The sequence below is a fragment of the Ochotona princeps genome, chromosome 3 (assembly GCF_030435755.1).
Source record: "Ochotona princeps isolate mOchPri1 chromosome 3, mOchPri1.hap1, whole genome shotgun sequence".
NCBI lineage: Eukaryota > Metazoa > Chordata > Mammalia > Lagomorpha > Ochotonidae > Ochotona > Ochotona princeps.
In genome coordinates this window covers 102,775,469-102,790,759 of record NC_080834.1, presented here as the reverse complement: position 1 = coordinate 102,790,759, position 15,291 = coordinate 102,775,469, and the positions used below count along the sequence as shown (strand labels likewise).

Below are 15,291 nucleotides of genomic sequence, written 5' to 3'. Positions count from 1 at the left end.
CATGAGGCTAATTCCCTAGACCTTGCTTATTCACGTCCTTCATCATTTATCCTTAGAGTCAGGAAGGCCACTTTACATGCAGTGTGGGAACACAGGCTCACCTTCAAGTTCTCGGTAGGCTCTTGGAGAAATGCTGATAAAGGGGGCTTGTGTATGCTGTTCTCAAGAACCATCTGCTAGGGGCTAAGAAGAACTAGAAAGAAATAAGAGCCATCTTCCTTCTGAAGGATGATCTTTTCTCATTGGTCCACAAATCCGAGGATGGAGGCTTAGCAGCACACAAGGTGGCTTCCAGTCTCCAGAGTGCCAAAAAGAACGTGATTTTATTAAATCCTTCCTTAGCAAAAATCTGTCGGTTTACACACTGGACAGGTGTCCCTCTTCTTAGCCAGCCCCTGATAATGGGGTGACAGTTGGAGGCAAGGGATGGAATACTTTCTGAAGCACGTCCTGGTGTGACCATCTGATCACAGCTACCAGGTGTCAAGACATGCCAGCTGACTTTGCAGAGCTCCTAGGTGCAGGGAGCTCCATTGGTTGATTTTGTTTTCTCCTAAAGAGATTGCTGGACATTTTAAATATTCAAAATGGTGAACCATTACTCTGAATGAGAAATTGTCATGCCTATTGCATGCCTTAAGCAAACAGTTGAGGGAGTAGATATGGTTATTGCTACCAAAATGACTTAACCTTTCAACTTGGCTGCAAATCTGTATGTAATTCTCTCCACTCTGTTTCCACCTGTCAGAGCATAGGCAAGCAAAACAGAACATATTCAGGGTGGCTTCGCGTGGGAGTGTCCCTCCTCTGTCCTCACACTGCATGCCCTGCACATCTCCACAGACCCTGTGGTCCTCTCTGCCAGCTCCCGCCAACAGAAGGCTCAGTCTGAAGCCCCTTTGGACAGTGACCAGAACACACTGGCCTTTGCCACCTCTGGTTGACTTTTCATGGGACTCTTCTTGGGGCAGAAGCAAGCAGGCCTTTCTTCCACTCCAGCCAGGAAGCTCAGAGAGCCATTAGCAGCTCACCTCAATTTGTCATATCTAAGAAACAAATGGATTTTCCATAAGTTTCCTGCACTGAAGCAGGTGGTAAAAATGTTCAGTCACCTATTCATTGGATGGACAAGTACCAAGTGCTAAAAATGTGAGACTGGAGGGTTGTTGAGCACTTAGGCCTCCCAGTCCAAACAACATAGCTATTTTACATAACCAAGCCAAGGAGAGGCAATCAAGACAACTCTTTGTTTCATGGTACAGGATGAAGAACAAGCTGTGGTACTTTGAGTTTGGCACCTCAGAGACCTTTGCAGCCACCTGCAAGAAACTCCATGATCACATAGAGTTGGAGGTAAGTTTCCAAGGGGATGGGGAAGGCTTGTGGAACCTTGGTCCTGCTCCTGGGCTGTCACACACACCCTCAGGACATGTCCTTTGGGATCCTGACATGTCGATCCAGAGTGAGGAGTGTTTGCTGTCCCTCCGGTGGCAAGACCTGCCTCTCTGGGCCTGCACTTGGGACCTCTGGGACCCAGTGTACCCAGAGTCATAGTTCATCCCAGCCCTTAGCCTTCCTCCCACTGTGCCCTAACTACTCCCTCTGTCCAAAAGGGTAAAGACCTAGTTGTCACTAACACAGGGAGAAGGGACAGAGGCAATGACCCAGCGAGGTAGACAACTGGGCACTGTTAGCCACAGAGGAGCAGGGCTCGGGGCCTGGAGGTTGAGGCCGGAGGTGCCCAAGTACCCACAGCTGACCCACCTTGGTGTTCACAGCTGCTTCAAGGAGCTGAGTCCGGCACCTCTGGGGACACAACTTGTGTGGTCCCAGAGGTCCCAGGTCCACATGCTGTCTGCCAGCATCCCATATCTGTGGTAGACTTGTAGCAAAGAGCCCTGCATGTTTGTGTTGAACTGGAACCCCTGGATCACAGAGCTTTCTGGGCATGTGCAACAACAGCCTGCCTGGAGCAGCTTTGCCTGGGGGTACCTGTTCCCTGGGTGATGAGCAACAAGTTCCTGGATCCTTAGCCCACTTCAATGGGGCTGTTCTCCTGAAGGGCTCTCCTATTGACCAGGAGGCCAAGGCCTCCTGACAGCACAGACTTTCCTGCAGCCCCAGAGTTCTCAGTTCCCAACCTCTGGGGAACTCAGGCCTTGTGGCTGGTTTTTTGTTTTGCTTTACTTTTTGTTTTGTTTTGTTTTGTTTTGTTTTCCCCAAGAGAAACACAAATGAAAGAGACAGCTGGATTGTTGGACCAGGATGGTCTCAAAGCATCCATTAGTGGCGCATAGGGAACGGGCAGCCCAAGGAGAAGCATTTGGCCTGCTGTGGCAGAGGGAGAGCTGGACCACACCCTGCTGCTCCTAAGCCTGCACAGCCTGGCTGCAGCAGTGCCTGCTCATGCCTGGAGGGAGTTTTCACAAACAAAACACCCAGCCAGCGGTTCTGTGCGGCTGTTAGGTTTGACTCATCTCCCTGCCTCTCTTCTCTGGTTGCTGGGATACTGACACCAGAATGGGAGGTGCTGAGCTCTGAGTCCCACCAAACCCCTGAACTTGAGACCAGCTCATCCAGCAGGCAGAGAGCCCCAGCGGCCAGGGCCATGTGTCCCTGGGTGCTATGGGACTGTGACCACCTATATCTGGGAGAGACTGAGGCACCAGCTCTCCTCTGCTTAGCCCACATGCATACCACCACGAGAGAGAGAGGCCTTGGCAGGGCTCTGAACATGGCAAGCACAGTTCTGTGTGCATTTTTGTTGCTGGCATGATCGTTCAGTGGGGTCTCTTTAAATATACCACCAGTGAGGGACAGCCCTGGCCTAACCACGGCCAGCTGCAGGCTCACAGCGACTGCTTGTTCTCCCTGCAGCTGGCCTTGAAATGGTGCCCAGAACACAGCCAGCCGTTCAGCTCCCCTGCCTCCCCGGCCCGCCCTCCCGGCTCCAGGCCCAGCCGACTGTGCCCCCACGGACGCCTCTGGGTCCAAGACACAGCAGCTCTTCCTCAGTTAGCAGAGGGGGCTGGGGGGCCTACAGGGAGCGGGTGGGGTGGTTCACTCTGGGAGCCTTCAAAGCACTTCCTGTTTTCCTTATCTTCCCCATAATGAGTCTTTTTAGCATGTATTCATGAGGGCAAGAGGAGGGGGGTGGGTAAGGGTGATGGTGTCACATGGCAGCTCTGACAAGCCAATAGTTTCTGCATTCAGAGAAGAGCGGGAGATGGGCCTGGACATGTTGTGATCTAGAAAGGGGCCGGGTGTGACGTGTGACAGGTGCAAAACAAGATGAGAGCATGCAGGCTTCCAGGATGAGCAGGTAAGAAAAATTAGGTTAGGTGACCTCAAAGTGGGCAGTGCACACAACAGCCCAGGCCTGTGAGTTCAGCAGGCCACTTGATCAGTCAAGGTCAGGATCCTAACAGTAACCTCTTCTAGGTGTTTACACGTTGAATCCCTACCACTGCAAACTAAGCAAGCCAAGAATTATAAACCCAATTTTATGGAAGAGCAAGCTGGGGCACAGTGGTGTAGCAGGGTAAACAGAAGGGAGTGAAAAGTTTAAAAAGGAGCAGGAAAAAGTCATGCCCTTCTGCCCTCATTTGTGGCAGGGCCCCATGAGGCAAGCCAGAGCCCATTCTTCCAGCGGGGTTTAGACCCATTAAATCAGTCAACCAAGACTTTCTTGCTGGAAACCAGCAAGAGGGAGGAGTCCGTGTTGTTGGAAGTGAGTTTAGCTTGGAACCCAATAAACACAAATTGACCCAGCAAGGGCTAGAAACTCAGTAAATCCGTCAGTACTGATGCATCGTGTCTTCCTCTTTTGTGGAGCCTGGGACCTTTTGATTAGTTCCTGTTGTAGGCAGCTGGCAGCTCTGCCAAGAAAAGCTTCACCAAGAGCAGAAACTCGCTGAAAGAAGGGAACAGAGTCAGGCTAGAGAGTCAGGGAGAGGGTCGTGAAAGTTGCCCTCTTGTTTATAGAGTTTTCCCACACAGCAGTTCCCTTTATTTTGGCAGGAAAACACGAACATCTTCACTCGATGGAGGAAGGAACTGAGGCAGAGAGGGTTGGTAGCCTGACAAAAGCGACAGATACTGAACCCCCTTCATCTCTCTGCTTGCTTGTTCTAGGCTGGTCTGGTCCATTCTAAACTTTTCTTTTTGTCATTGGAAAAAAGTTGGGTGCGGAAACTTGAGAGTACAAATGGGATTTTGCAGGGAGTCCATCCCCATGGGTTGCAGACTCTCTGGGGCTCATGGAGAAGGAACAGGAGGCTTGGCCTACCCCTGAAATAGAGCTATAGCCCAGCAAACAAGACAGAATGTTCACGGAACACATAAGGACTGGCTGACACAGCGCCCACTGAACCAGGGCTTAGGGAACTAGACCCAGAGAGTCCTGGGGAGAGCCACGTGTGTTGTGTCTCTCTACTTTTTGCTTTGAGGGTCCAGTGACTCAGGACACAAGGGAATTTAAGTTATACAAGCTCACCAGCTTATCCTACATGCCAAGGCTGCTGAGGAAAGGGCCCTGGTTGGGATGCGCAAGGCCTGAGGCTTAGCCTCGTCCTGTACTCAGGTTAAGTAACTTGCTGAAATTTCTCTCTATGCCTCAGTGTTCTCAGCAACCAGATCAGGCGGGAGTGGGGGATGGGTGGGGGAAGGTTGGCCTACATCCCACCTACCTCCCGAGGCTATCAGCCACAGCACAGTTGGCAGGGTTGGCATCATTTTGCTGTTTGAATATAACTGGCAGTGCTGCCAAGAGTATCTTGGAATCTGCAAAGCAGGTGTCAAATCACCTCTTCCAAAAGCAGGACAGAAGCTAAGAGAGGGCAAGACAGTTAGCTGAGGTCCACAGTCTGTGAGTGGTCAGGTACCAAGTCCAGAACTTCTGGAAACTCGAGTGTTTCAGGGCCAGTATTGGGCCTCAAAATGCTCAACCCAGACTAGAGAAGCTCAACCAGGTGAGGGACATATCTGATCTGCCCTTTACTAATGTTTTTAATGATATCTCAGAAACATGAAAAAGCAGCCATGAGATGTTTCCCTTGATCAATATGGGAGCATAAAGCAAAATACGGAAGTGCTTGCCCTCAGTGTCCTCCGTGGGAACAGAGAGGAAGGCCTGCAAACGCAGGGGTGTGCCTGGGACCTAGGCACTCAGTAAATTGTGGTAAATCCTCGTTAAGAAGCCGGCAGTGTGCCACTAGCGGCACTCCACCAACTGCCACCCACTCTGTTCCAAAGCTGCCCCTCAGGGTGCTCCCCGATGCCTCTCCACTTTGCAGTAAGGCTAGCCTGATTTCACCTGAATAAACAGGTGAGTCACCTCCCCAACCCCCGGCCCAGAATAGCCTTGCAGAAGGTTTCTGGATGTGCTTGGAGTTAGCTGGAACAAAGCAGGCGGGCTTCAACTAGAGCATTTACTTTGCATTCCGTGGAAAATGTTTCATTTTTTACTGGCTAAAAATAAGAATTCCCCAAATCCCTTGATATTTAATCTAATCTTAAAACAGTGTATAGTAGTCTGTTTTCCATTGCCGGTAGTACAGCCTGGGTGAGTTATCAAGGAAGGAGGTTTATTTTGGCTTATGGTGCTGGAGCTGCAAGGTCAAAGGGCCACACCTGGTGATGGCTTTCTTGATCCCCCAGGCAGCTCAGCTGTCACGTGGCCAAAGACAGGGAATCCATGTGTGCGTCTTTCTGTTCTTTCTCTTCTTAGAAAGACATCAGGACTCAGCCAGGGTTCTCCAGGGTAGTGACTGAACCCCAGTTATATCCTAGCCCAATTAAGTCTCTACCCACTTAATGCCTCTCGGTGGGGATTCAATGCCAGCACATGAACTATTGAGGGACACACTGAAATGTCATCCAAGCCATAGCACAATGTCCACAAGAGAGGACCATTCACCTGCTCTAATGTGAACCTGGGCAGAGGGGAGCGAAGAGTCCTAACCTGAAAGCCACTCCAAAAAGATGTGTCATCAGTCTTTGAGAATCAGTGCACATCAGTCACCCTATCTAACTATACATAAACACACACACACACACACACACACACACACATCTTGAGAACAGTTACTCAGAATTGATATTTGTCTCAGGTTCTTCAAGAACTTCTTAATTGGGGGAATCGAATCTGACAGATAAAACTGGAGTCCCCCATGGTCCCTTGCTACCTACCATGCACTTACCTTGGACACTCACCCTGGCATCCTCAGGCCATCTCATGATGCTATTGATGGAGCTGGTCTATGACTTTGCGCTGCCCTAGAGTGTCTGTGACGGGGTACCCACAGGTGCTGCTGCTGGAGGCCTAGGTGGCACACAGCATTTTGGAGGGTCGTTTGTATATTCACAGCAACCTGAGAGTACATTTACAAACTGTGAGATCCAGTAGGTTCTTCTCAACTAGGTCTGCAGAAATGTCTGCCCCTGAGCATGGAACTACAGAAAAATATTTTTATTACAACAAAATGGAACCGGCTTCAATGACTGTGTTCTTCTAATTCTTTAAAGGACAATGGGAATGAATCCATTAAATTCTACTGGAGTATATACATTTTAAATTCATTAATTTTATACTATGTGAATTTCACCTTTATGTTTACAGCCTTTATTTTGGAAGGGGATTATAATACTTGCGATATTGTAGCTCATACCATGATATACATAGGTCCTGCCTATAAGAATACCAAATTCTAAAACCAACATTGATCACACCCGAGTATCAAGAAGCTTCTGAAATAATAAGTCTTATTACTGTAAGATTCATCAGATACTTTTAGCTACTCCAATCCAATACAGGACCATTACTTTTCTTTATTGTTTATTTGTTTGATTTTGAACATCAGATTTACAGCAAGACAGGTAGCAGTAGAGAAAGAGAGAGAGAGAGAGAATCAGCAATGGTTCACTCTCCAGGTGGCCACTGCCAGCTCCGGGCCAGGCCAAAGCAAGGAGCCAGGAGTTTCATCTGGGTCTCACACTTGAGTGACAGGGGCCCAAACACTTGCACCACCTTCAACTGCTTTTTCTAGCAGGGAGCTGGTTTGAAAGTGGAGCAGCTAGGATGTGAACCAGCAACCATGTGGGATGCCGGTGTCTCATGCAACAGCTTTGCACCTATCCACTGCCTTTCAACTCTGGCCCTGCCATTCATTTTCAAAAGACAATTCTCAAGACCAGGTTAGGCAGCTTGATCAGGTTTCCCCAGCCGGTTTGTAACAGAAGAGAACTCGTGGTTTTCAAGCTCTAAATTGGAGCATTCTCTTCTGCCTGGGCATGGACCTGTTGCACACCTTATATTAGAGGAGAAAAGAGATGTCCACGCCTTGCTCTCTTCCGACCTGATCTGAAACCTTCTTCCCAGCTTGGCAAAAAGAGACTTTCAGGGTTTGGAGAAGGGAAGGTGAGACCTGGCCACACACAGAGACCATTCACCAAGCCACAAAGGTGAAATGGAACAGACTCGAAAAGAAAGGAAACAAGAGAAGAGCATTAGAAGAGGTTTTCAGTTCTTGGAAAATGAAAGTGGCAACCTGATTATGCATGAAACCCTAGAGTAAGGCTGGAACAGTCCACAGAGCAGGATTCTCTACGTCTAGTCTGTCGCCTTCATCTGCTGAGTTCAGGACTTCCAGGGCAGTCCTGGCAGGAAGACCATCTGGAGCAGCCATTGCTGCCACAAAGGTCTGCCACATGCCCAGTTCTTCACAGTGCTGATGCCTCTACCTCAGTTACTTCCTGCTCCCTCCTAATATTTCTGCTAAACTCTTTATTACAAAAGCAGTTCAGGGTAGAACATTTTAACACTGAGAGAAGCCAAAAGGTAACCCACCTTCTAAGCAATCGGGGTTCAACACCAAGACAATGTTGGCCTCGTTTTAATCTTGTAATAATACCAACATCGAGCTTCCCAGGGACCTCTCTGATTCCTTGGCTCTGTGAGATCTTTATCCCATTTTTAAGTGCACCTGCACTGTCCCCATCTTCCTGCCTCCGCTGAACCCTGACCAGATGCTTAGAAACGCCCAGCTGACTGAAGACAAATTGTTTCTTCCCACTCTCCCTGATAAAATCTCATTGTTTGTCTGCATTTCAGCTATGGAACTTTCTGTGTTCAGCGACCCTCGGTTACACTGCTTACAAATGAGTTCACATCAATCCGCTCTCCGTTCCTGTGCTTTTATTTTCCTGTCCTTTCTCAGTTCCATTGTTCTCCATGAATTGCTTTGATTTCCCTTTGTCTTCAGACTCCTGGCTATCCATATCCTGTGTCTTCTGAGAACTTGGGGGATAACTTTTGAAGATTAACTCTCATGGTTGCACTGTCACACAGCAACTCGGTAGTTCACAGTCTGTTGGACAGACTTGGCCAGGAACATCCAAAGCCTGGGTGAGGGTCATGAGACCCAGTGTGTGGGCTTAGGAGTTCCCCTACAACAGGCTTCTTGCAGATCCTCTCAGTTAACCTCTGCCCCTGAGATCTTAACCTTTCTACCCCCAAAGATCTCTTGGTAAAAGAGTAACTGCCCCCAGCAATTGCTAACAAACAAATGTATCTTTTAAGTCATAACCAACCTTAAGGCTCCTTATTTCACTGCTCTCGGGCTTTTAGACTAACATTTAAAAGAATTCCTGATTTTCATCATCTCAGGAGAACCTCAAGGAAGAGAAACATTCCAATTTTTCTCTTCTACAGGTGGGCTATGAAACAGAGAATATTGCAAACACTTCTGTGGCTACAGTGGATAGGTCTTGGGTTTTCTGGCTCAGTCTAGAGATCATAAACTCATTGATCTTAGTCATCAATAGCAAAGAATGAAGAACCTAGAAGGACTGACAGTTGAGGGAAAGATGTCATCTCTAAGAAGGGATTGGATAAGCACCTCCATGCACATATTCATGTTGTAGCTCAAGTTTATTAAGATCAACAAATTAAAAGCAGTAAGCGTGCCACATGGCAAGCTCTGACCTGGTGTTTTTGAAGATTGTCATATTTAATGCTCACAGCAAGTCTGTAGGGCATGCACTATTCCCGTTATTTGTGCTGTTTGTATTATGTGTTGAATAAAGAGAAGTAGGAACTCCCAGGTTAGAAGAGTTTCATCCTCCATGTGTAACCCAGGCTGACCTGTGCCCCACAGTGCCAAGGGAACCCCAGAAGGAGGTGGCCTCTGAATCACACTTCTGTATTCCACTGACCACGAGTGTCATGGAGTTGATAATGAGTTTCCCATTCAGGACTTGGCATGTCTATTGGAGGGTGAGCTTTCTGAAGCAAGGACTTGATCTTATCCGTTCTGTAGCCCCAGGCCTCTGGCAGTACCTGTAATGAAGTAATTCCCCAGTGGCTATTCTTGGATTGTAAAGTTGAACCAGAGCGTGTGAAAAAAAATCTCTTAATTATAGTGTGCACATTAATAGAAATGATCTCTTGGCCAACCTCAAGTGACATCTTTTTTCTGGAAGCCACAAAAATAAAAGAAGTCTACCCTACTTGGTTTGGAGCACAAAGGGAGGCATGGAAAAGTTGGCAGCTGGGCACCAAGGCCTTCTCCTCACTGTGCCTTGAGTGGGAAGGCCTCCTACGCCAGTCTCTGAGCTATTGCTGGGATCTGTGAAAGGAGCTGAGGGTCTGGGACAACTGTGAACCAGGACAGGAAATGCCAAGGTTTGCCCACCTCTTTCCCACCGAACAGAGTTAAAGACTGAGTGGGCAGAGCCCATATGGCATTGAAGGTGCCAGGCAGCTGTGGCATCAGAAGAAGGGGTGTCCATGCAAGGCCCTTTCCCATGGCCCAGAACCCACTTGCCCTCAGAGCCTTGCTGGTCCCTGCTCTGGAAGATGCATCCACTGTGGGTGAGTCTGCTCCCCAGGCAACAGCAAAGCCTGTTCATCTGCATCCAGCACAAGAATGCCTTACCACACCAGGTTGTTTTTAAACGCAGAGAAGGTGGAGCAGCAGGGAGAAAGCAGCTTTGCTCTTGTACAGCTCCAAGGCAAGCCACCACTGTGAGCTTTGAGAAACAGCAGTGTTGTTTTGGAAACTGGCACCCAGTGCAGGCTCACTCCTGGAAATGAACTTGGACCTCCCCTCTTCCCCCAGCTGCAATGTTCTACTTCCAGCCTCCCTGCCAACATCCCCTTCCAGCTGCCCCTCTCAAAGGCACCATTGTGCCCGCCTGGCACAGCAACAGAGGAGGGCTAAAAAGGAAGAAAACATTTTCTGCCCATGGGATGTTCTTCAGCAGGTTGTGTGTACATGGCCTCAATGCCGCATTCCTGAAGCCCACACAAACCCGCCAGTGCTCTGTCATCCCTGTTACAGATGGCAGCCGCTTTCCAGTCTAACTGGGCCACCACAGCTCACTGTCAGGGAACACGGAGCATGCAGCTGGGCGGACAAGGCTGGGTGGAAGGAGGTGATGGCTGACACTTTTTCAGCGTGGTGCATGCATATCTATCAAAGCCAAGTTCTGAACTCAGTCTCCGACCTGGCAGGGGATTTTGTCTCACTTACCCCGCAACAAAAAATTCCTTTTAGTACAGCCTGAGAAGTGGGCACCCAGTCTCATGCATACTCTAAGGTTAGGAAAATGATTGCTTTTCCAGAAGTCTGTTCCATTGCCAGACAACTGTGACTTTCAAAGTTTTTCATGATATTGAGCAAGAATTGTGTGCCCCAGTCCTCATCATCTGCCCTTCTAGTCAAGCACCTGACACAATGCTTGCAACAAAATGAGTGCACAGTCAATGTTTATGGGGTACCTAACTTGTTTCCTCATCCGCAGGGGTGGTTTTCATGTGCCTCCTCACCTCTCCTGACAGCTCTTGGTAGAGCTTGACACCTGTCTTCTGCAATGTCTCCTGATATTCTTCAGCAAGCGACACATCCCCAGCCCCTCAGCTGACTCCTGCAGCAACCCCCTGATCACTTTGTCCTCTCCAGACTCTGTATTTTCCATTATCTCCCTTAAAATGGAAAAGTCAGTTTCTGGTGTAGAACACTCCAAATATGACATTTTATGTAACAAAAACACAAGATGAACATGTGTCTGGCACATGTCCTCTAAGCTGGACTAGTTCCTAGATCCTCTTGCTTGCATTCCATACAAGGAAGCTACAGTTTATGAAGACTGGCGATCAATCTTGATAAATCTCCCTTAATTTCAGAGTCCAGCGTTTCTTCCTCTGTACAAATGAGGATCCAGATATTGACACTGTAGGGTGTAGGCCCAAGACACACGAAATACCTGGTTCATAGCAGCTAGTCAGCACATTGCATGTGTTAATATTGTATAACATGATGTGTCTGTTAATAATATCATCTAACTGCCCACAATACATGTCAGCTTCTAAAATAACATAAACCATCCCTTGCAGGTGCAGGAAAAGCCACTGTCCTGCAAGGGTTAGTTTTTCTGTGTAGATAGATCTCCACTGTCTTTCCAATAATGCTGTCATCACTCATTGTTACCACTCGATGTATTGCCTTCTCTTCCTTCATAATAGGTATCAGATTATTAACACTAAAAGCATTCTCTCTGGTTCTTCTCCAGGGAGAACAGATATCATTGTTTGCCCTGGATTTTTTTCTTTCACTCCCAATAAATTTTTCCATGTTGGCCCTATGTAGGGCCCTGCATATATGAAGACATCCACTTCTTGCTGTCTTGTTGCCTCTGGCCTGTGGTGTGCAAGCACCAGCTTGCTTATGGGTGTAGTTCTTCCCAACCGTGTTTGCAGGGATGCCAAGGCAGTAGCTTCCCATTGGCAATTGTGGGAGGACATACACCATGGAGCACAACAATCGGGTTGTTTTATTTATTTATTTATTTATTTATTTATTTATTTATTTATTTATTTTCCTGGAGAGTCTTCTGCTAAATATGTAGCAGCACTCTCTCGCCTCTAGCATTGTCCCTCTGTGTAGCCTGAAAACAGGCACTGTGTCCTAACTAAGATTCAACTCAGAATAAGTAGAGTCACAACATTCTTGCTGAACAAATGAGTACTTTTGTTCTCTTTCTCTTCTTCTTTCTCTAATGGAATTCTTTGGTTAGTTTAATTTTGGTATTATATTTTCTGTCTTTTATTCTCTAATTTATTTATTTGAGAGAGACACAAATGCCTACAAATGCTTCCACTGAAGCCAGGAGCCTGATATTTACATCAGATTTCCCACATGGGTCGCAGGAAGCCAGTTGCTCGAGCCATCACTGCTGCCTCCTGGGAACTGCATCAGCAGGAAGCTGGAGTCAGGATTGGAGCTGAGTATGCACCCAAGGCAGTGATGCAGAGCACTGGGCATCCCAGCTGCCAGGCTAATTCTCACCCCTGAAATCTGTCTCAGAATCTCTCTCGTGTGAACCCTCATGCTTCATGTACCTTGTGGTCTTGCATTTGGGTATGGATTGCTGTTAACTAGGATCAGAGGACCATTTCATGCAGACGGACTGACCTCCAAAATTTAGTCGAACTGCTTTGATCATGATATTCACCCAGAGAGGCTGGGGAAATGCATCTGACAGGAAGGGAATCTTACCCGCTTTCTTCAAGAAGCAGTTTGGCTTGTGTTTTAGAATTTCTCCATATTCCTGCTTAAAACTAACAAATAGATTGCATACCAGATAAAAAGCAAGACATTCTGCAACTATAGAGAACAAGTAGCTGTACACCGTGCCCCATGTTTTCCTGGGGAGATGACCAAACAGACATGGAACATTGTGGAATATATGCTGCACGGAAGAGGAAAAAAGACCCGTGGCAGCTCAGGGGAGAGGAAGAGCACATTCTAGCGAGAACCTTGGGAAAAGTCTCGGGAGGATTTTAACCAGCATAACAGCTGATAGGTAATTTAGGTAGTTTTATTTTTAAGACTTATTTTATTTACTTGAAAGGCAGAGTTACAGAGAGAGCAAGAGAGCCAGAAAGAAAGGTCTCCCATTTCTTAGTTCACTCTCCAAATGGCCACAACATCTGGAGCTGAACTGATCCAAAGCCTGGAGCTTCCTGCAGGTCTCCCATATCGATACAGAGATTCAAGGCCTTGGGCCATCCTCTGCTGCTTTTCCATGTGCATTAAGTAGGGAGTTGGTTTAGAAATGGAACAGCCAGGATTCAAACTGGCACCCATATAGGCTGCCAGTGCTGTAGGTAGCACCTTTACTGCTACTCCACAACATTGACTCTAGACTTCAGGCACTTTCTATAGATACAGATAAACATGACTGAACCTCAATTTGATGGTCTCCACATAGAGCCATTCATGCTCCTGTCACTAGCATTTACTAGCACCCAACTAACTCTCAGTTACTCTCTTTTTCCATACCAACTGGGATGCTAAGTCTGACACCTATCCCAGAGTCTCCTGCCCTCCTTCCATGGCAGACATTGGCACTACTTCCCCATCATATCCTGGGCCCTCCAGAACCCTGGGCTGCACAACAAGATTTGCCTAATGCCTGGCAGGATCCTACTCCTTCAGAAAAAGAGGTGGGAAGGGGTTTGGATCAAGTGTGTGTCAGTCACCCTCTGCCCTTCTGTGTCCGTGTGAGGCCTGGACGCAGGTCCAGGTGTCAAGAGAAGCCACTCTCTTCAAAAGAGCTTCGCATGGTTCAATTCTCTCACTCCCTGGGAAAGGAAAGGACCCCAGAAACAGTCCCAGACCAGTATCTAGCCATTCTCTTTAGTGGCGTCTCTTCCATTCTATTTTCCAACCCAGGGATCTCCAGTTTCCTCTTCCCACTGTGCATTCACATCATCACTTTACATCCACTTTCTGTCTCTAGTCCCCCATATGCCACCAAACCACATGGCTATTCTGACTCTGTTCCCTCATTAACATTAACCTTCACTCCCCACAGAGTCCCTGGTTAAATCTTGGCTGTTTCTGGAGATGACTGTATAGCCTGCAAGTCGCTTACCCATTGCAGGCTTTGTCATTCTCATTTTGATAATTAGCAGTGATCTCCAACATTCCATCTGGATTTGTCATTCTAAGATTCTGTGCTTTGGCGCTCATCCAACAGCCCAAATTCTGCTTTATAAAGTCGCTCGTGACTTCTTGATTGTCAGTCCAAATGACCACAGGTCTAACTTTAGATCAGCTGACTCTAATTAGCCATGTGACACTGGACCGTTCGCTGGATGGCTGTAGTCTCAGTTTTCTCATCTGTAAGAAGAGGTAATTGAACTGGGTGATCTTTCAAGACCCTTCAAGTCTTTGACTCTGAGAAAGGACAGATAGAGAGGAAGGAAAAAGATCCCTCTTGGAGAGTAAACAAAGATTCCATGAGGGAAATGGCTTCAGTACAGATCTGGAAGAAAGATGCAAGGGCAGTGCCATTGTGTCCAAGGGTGTGTCTTTATGAAGGGACTTGTAGAGATGACTCTGTTGCGGAGTGTGAGAGGGTTCACGCTGGACCCAAGTGTAGGATGTTAGGAGGAATATTTATTGCCCCCGCTTGGTGACAGCAGCTCCCGCTACACTCCAGGAGCACTGCATCCAGCTGCTAAAATCAGGGATTTTAAGCTCTTTTTCTTTTTTTTTTTTTATTTATTTATTTATTTTTTTTTTTTCTTTTTATTGTATTGTTGTTGACAATCTTTACATAGTTAATTACAGTTAAAGGAAAAAGAAGAAAAAAAAAAAGAAAAAAAAGAAAAAAAAGGTTCAGGGGGATAGGAAAGTGGGCAATGCCGTTATGTCCATATTGTTTCCATCATGCATCTGAGGTAAAGGGGGACATTGAGGGAGAAGCCCCACCCGGTTTCCCGCCCACCCCAAGTCCCGGATGTGGGGCATGCTCCGAGATATGTGCCCAAGTATTAAGCTCTTTTTCAGGCAGCAAGGGAATTACCAGAGCCCAAAGTTTTCCTGCAGTTAACTAACCTAACCTAACACCATAGGAGGTAGGAGGGGCCAGGTGTGTGGAGCCCCGTCATTTCTGTGCTGTCAGTTGTTCTGAATGGTGAAGAATGCAGGAGGGGCAGGGTGCGCTTTTTGCACCTTCAGTTAACTTAATGGCGCAAGAGGAGATAGGAAAGGCAGAAAGAGCGAGGTGCGGAGACTTCATTACCGTGGACTGTCGGCTGTCAAGTGCGTGAGAGCCAGCAATGGCTGCATCCCATCACAACTCTAGGCAGGATCCTCCTTTGGCTGCTGCAGAACCATTATAGAAGAGCTAGCCTAACAATACCTGCACCCAGTGACCAATCTGAAAATCCCATGGCAAGAGACAACTGAGGCAGTGGGGATGCACAGCCCTTTCATGAAG

General features: G+C 47.5%; 1 protein-coding gene across 3 annotated transcripts in view; it reads left to right on the top strand.

Annotated features, from left to right (window-relative positions):
- DGKG (diacylglycerol kinase gamma) overlaps positions 1-15,291 on the top strand; it is a 196,364-nt gene that overhangs the window by 137,594 nt on the left and 43,479 nt on the right. For all 3 annotated transcript variants that reach the window (XM_058662200.1, XM_004591248.3, XM_004591245.3), the window contains one exon: positions 1,263-1,353. In XM_058662200.1, the coding sequence (XP_058518183.1) occupies positions 1,263-1,353 (91 nt within the window). The remainder of the gene's footprint in view (positions 1-1,262; positions 1,354-15,291) is intronic.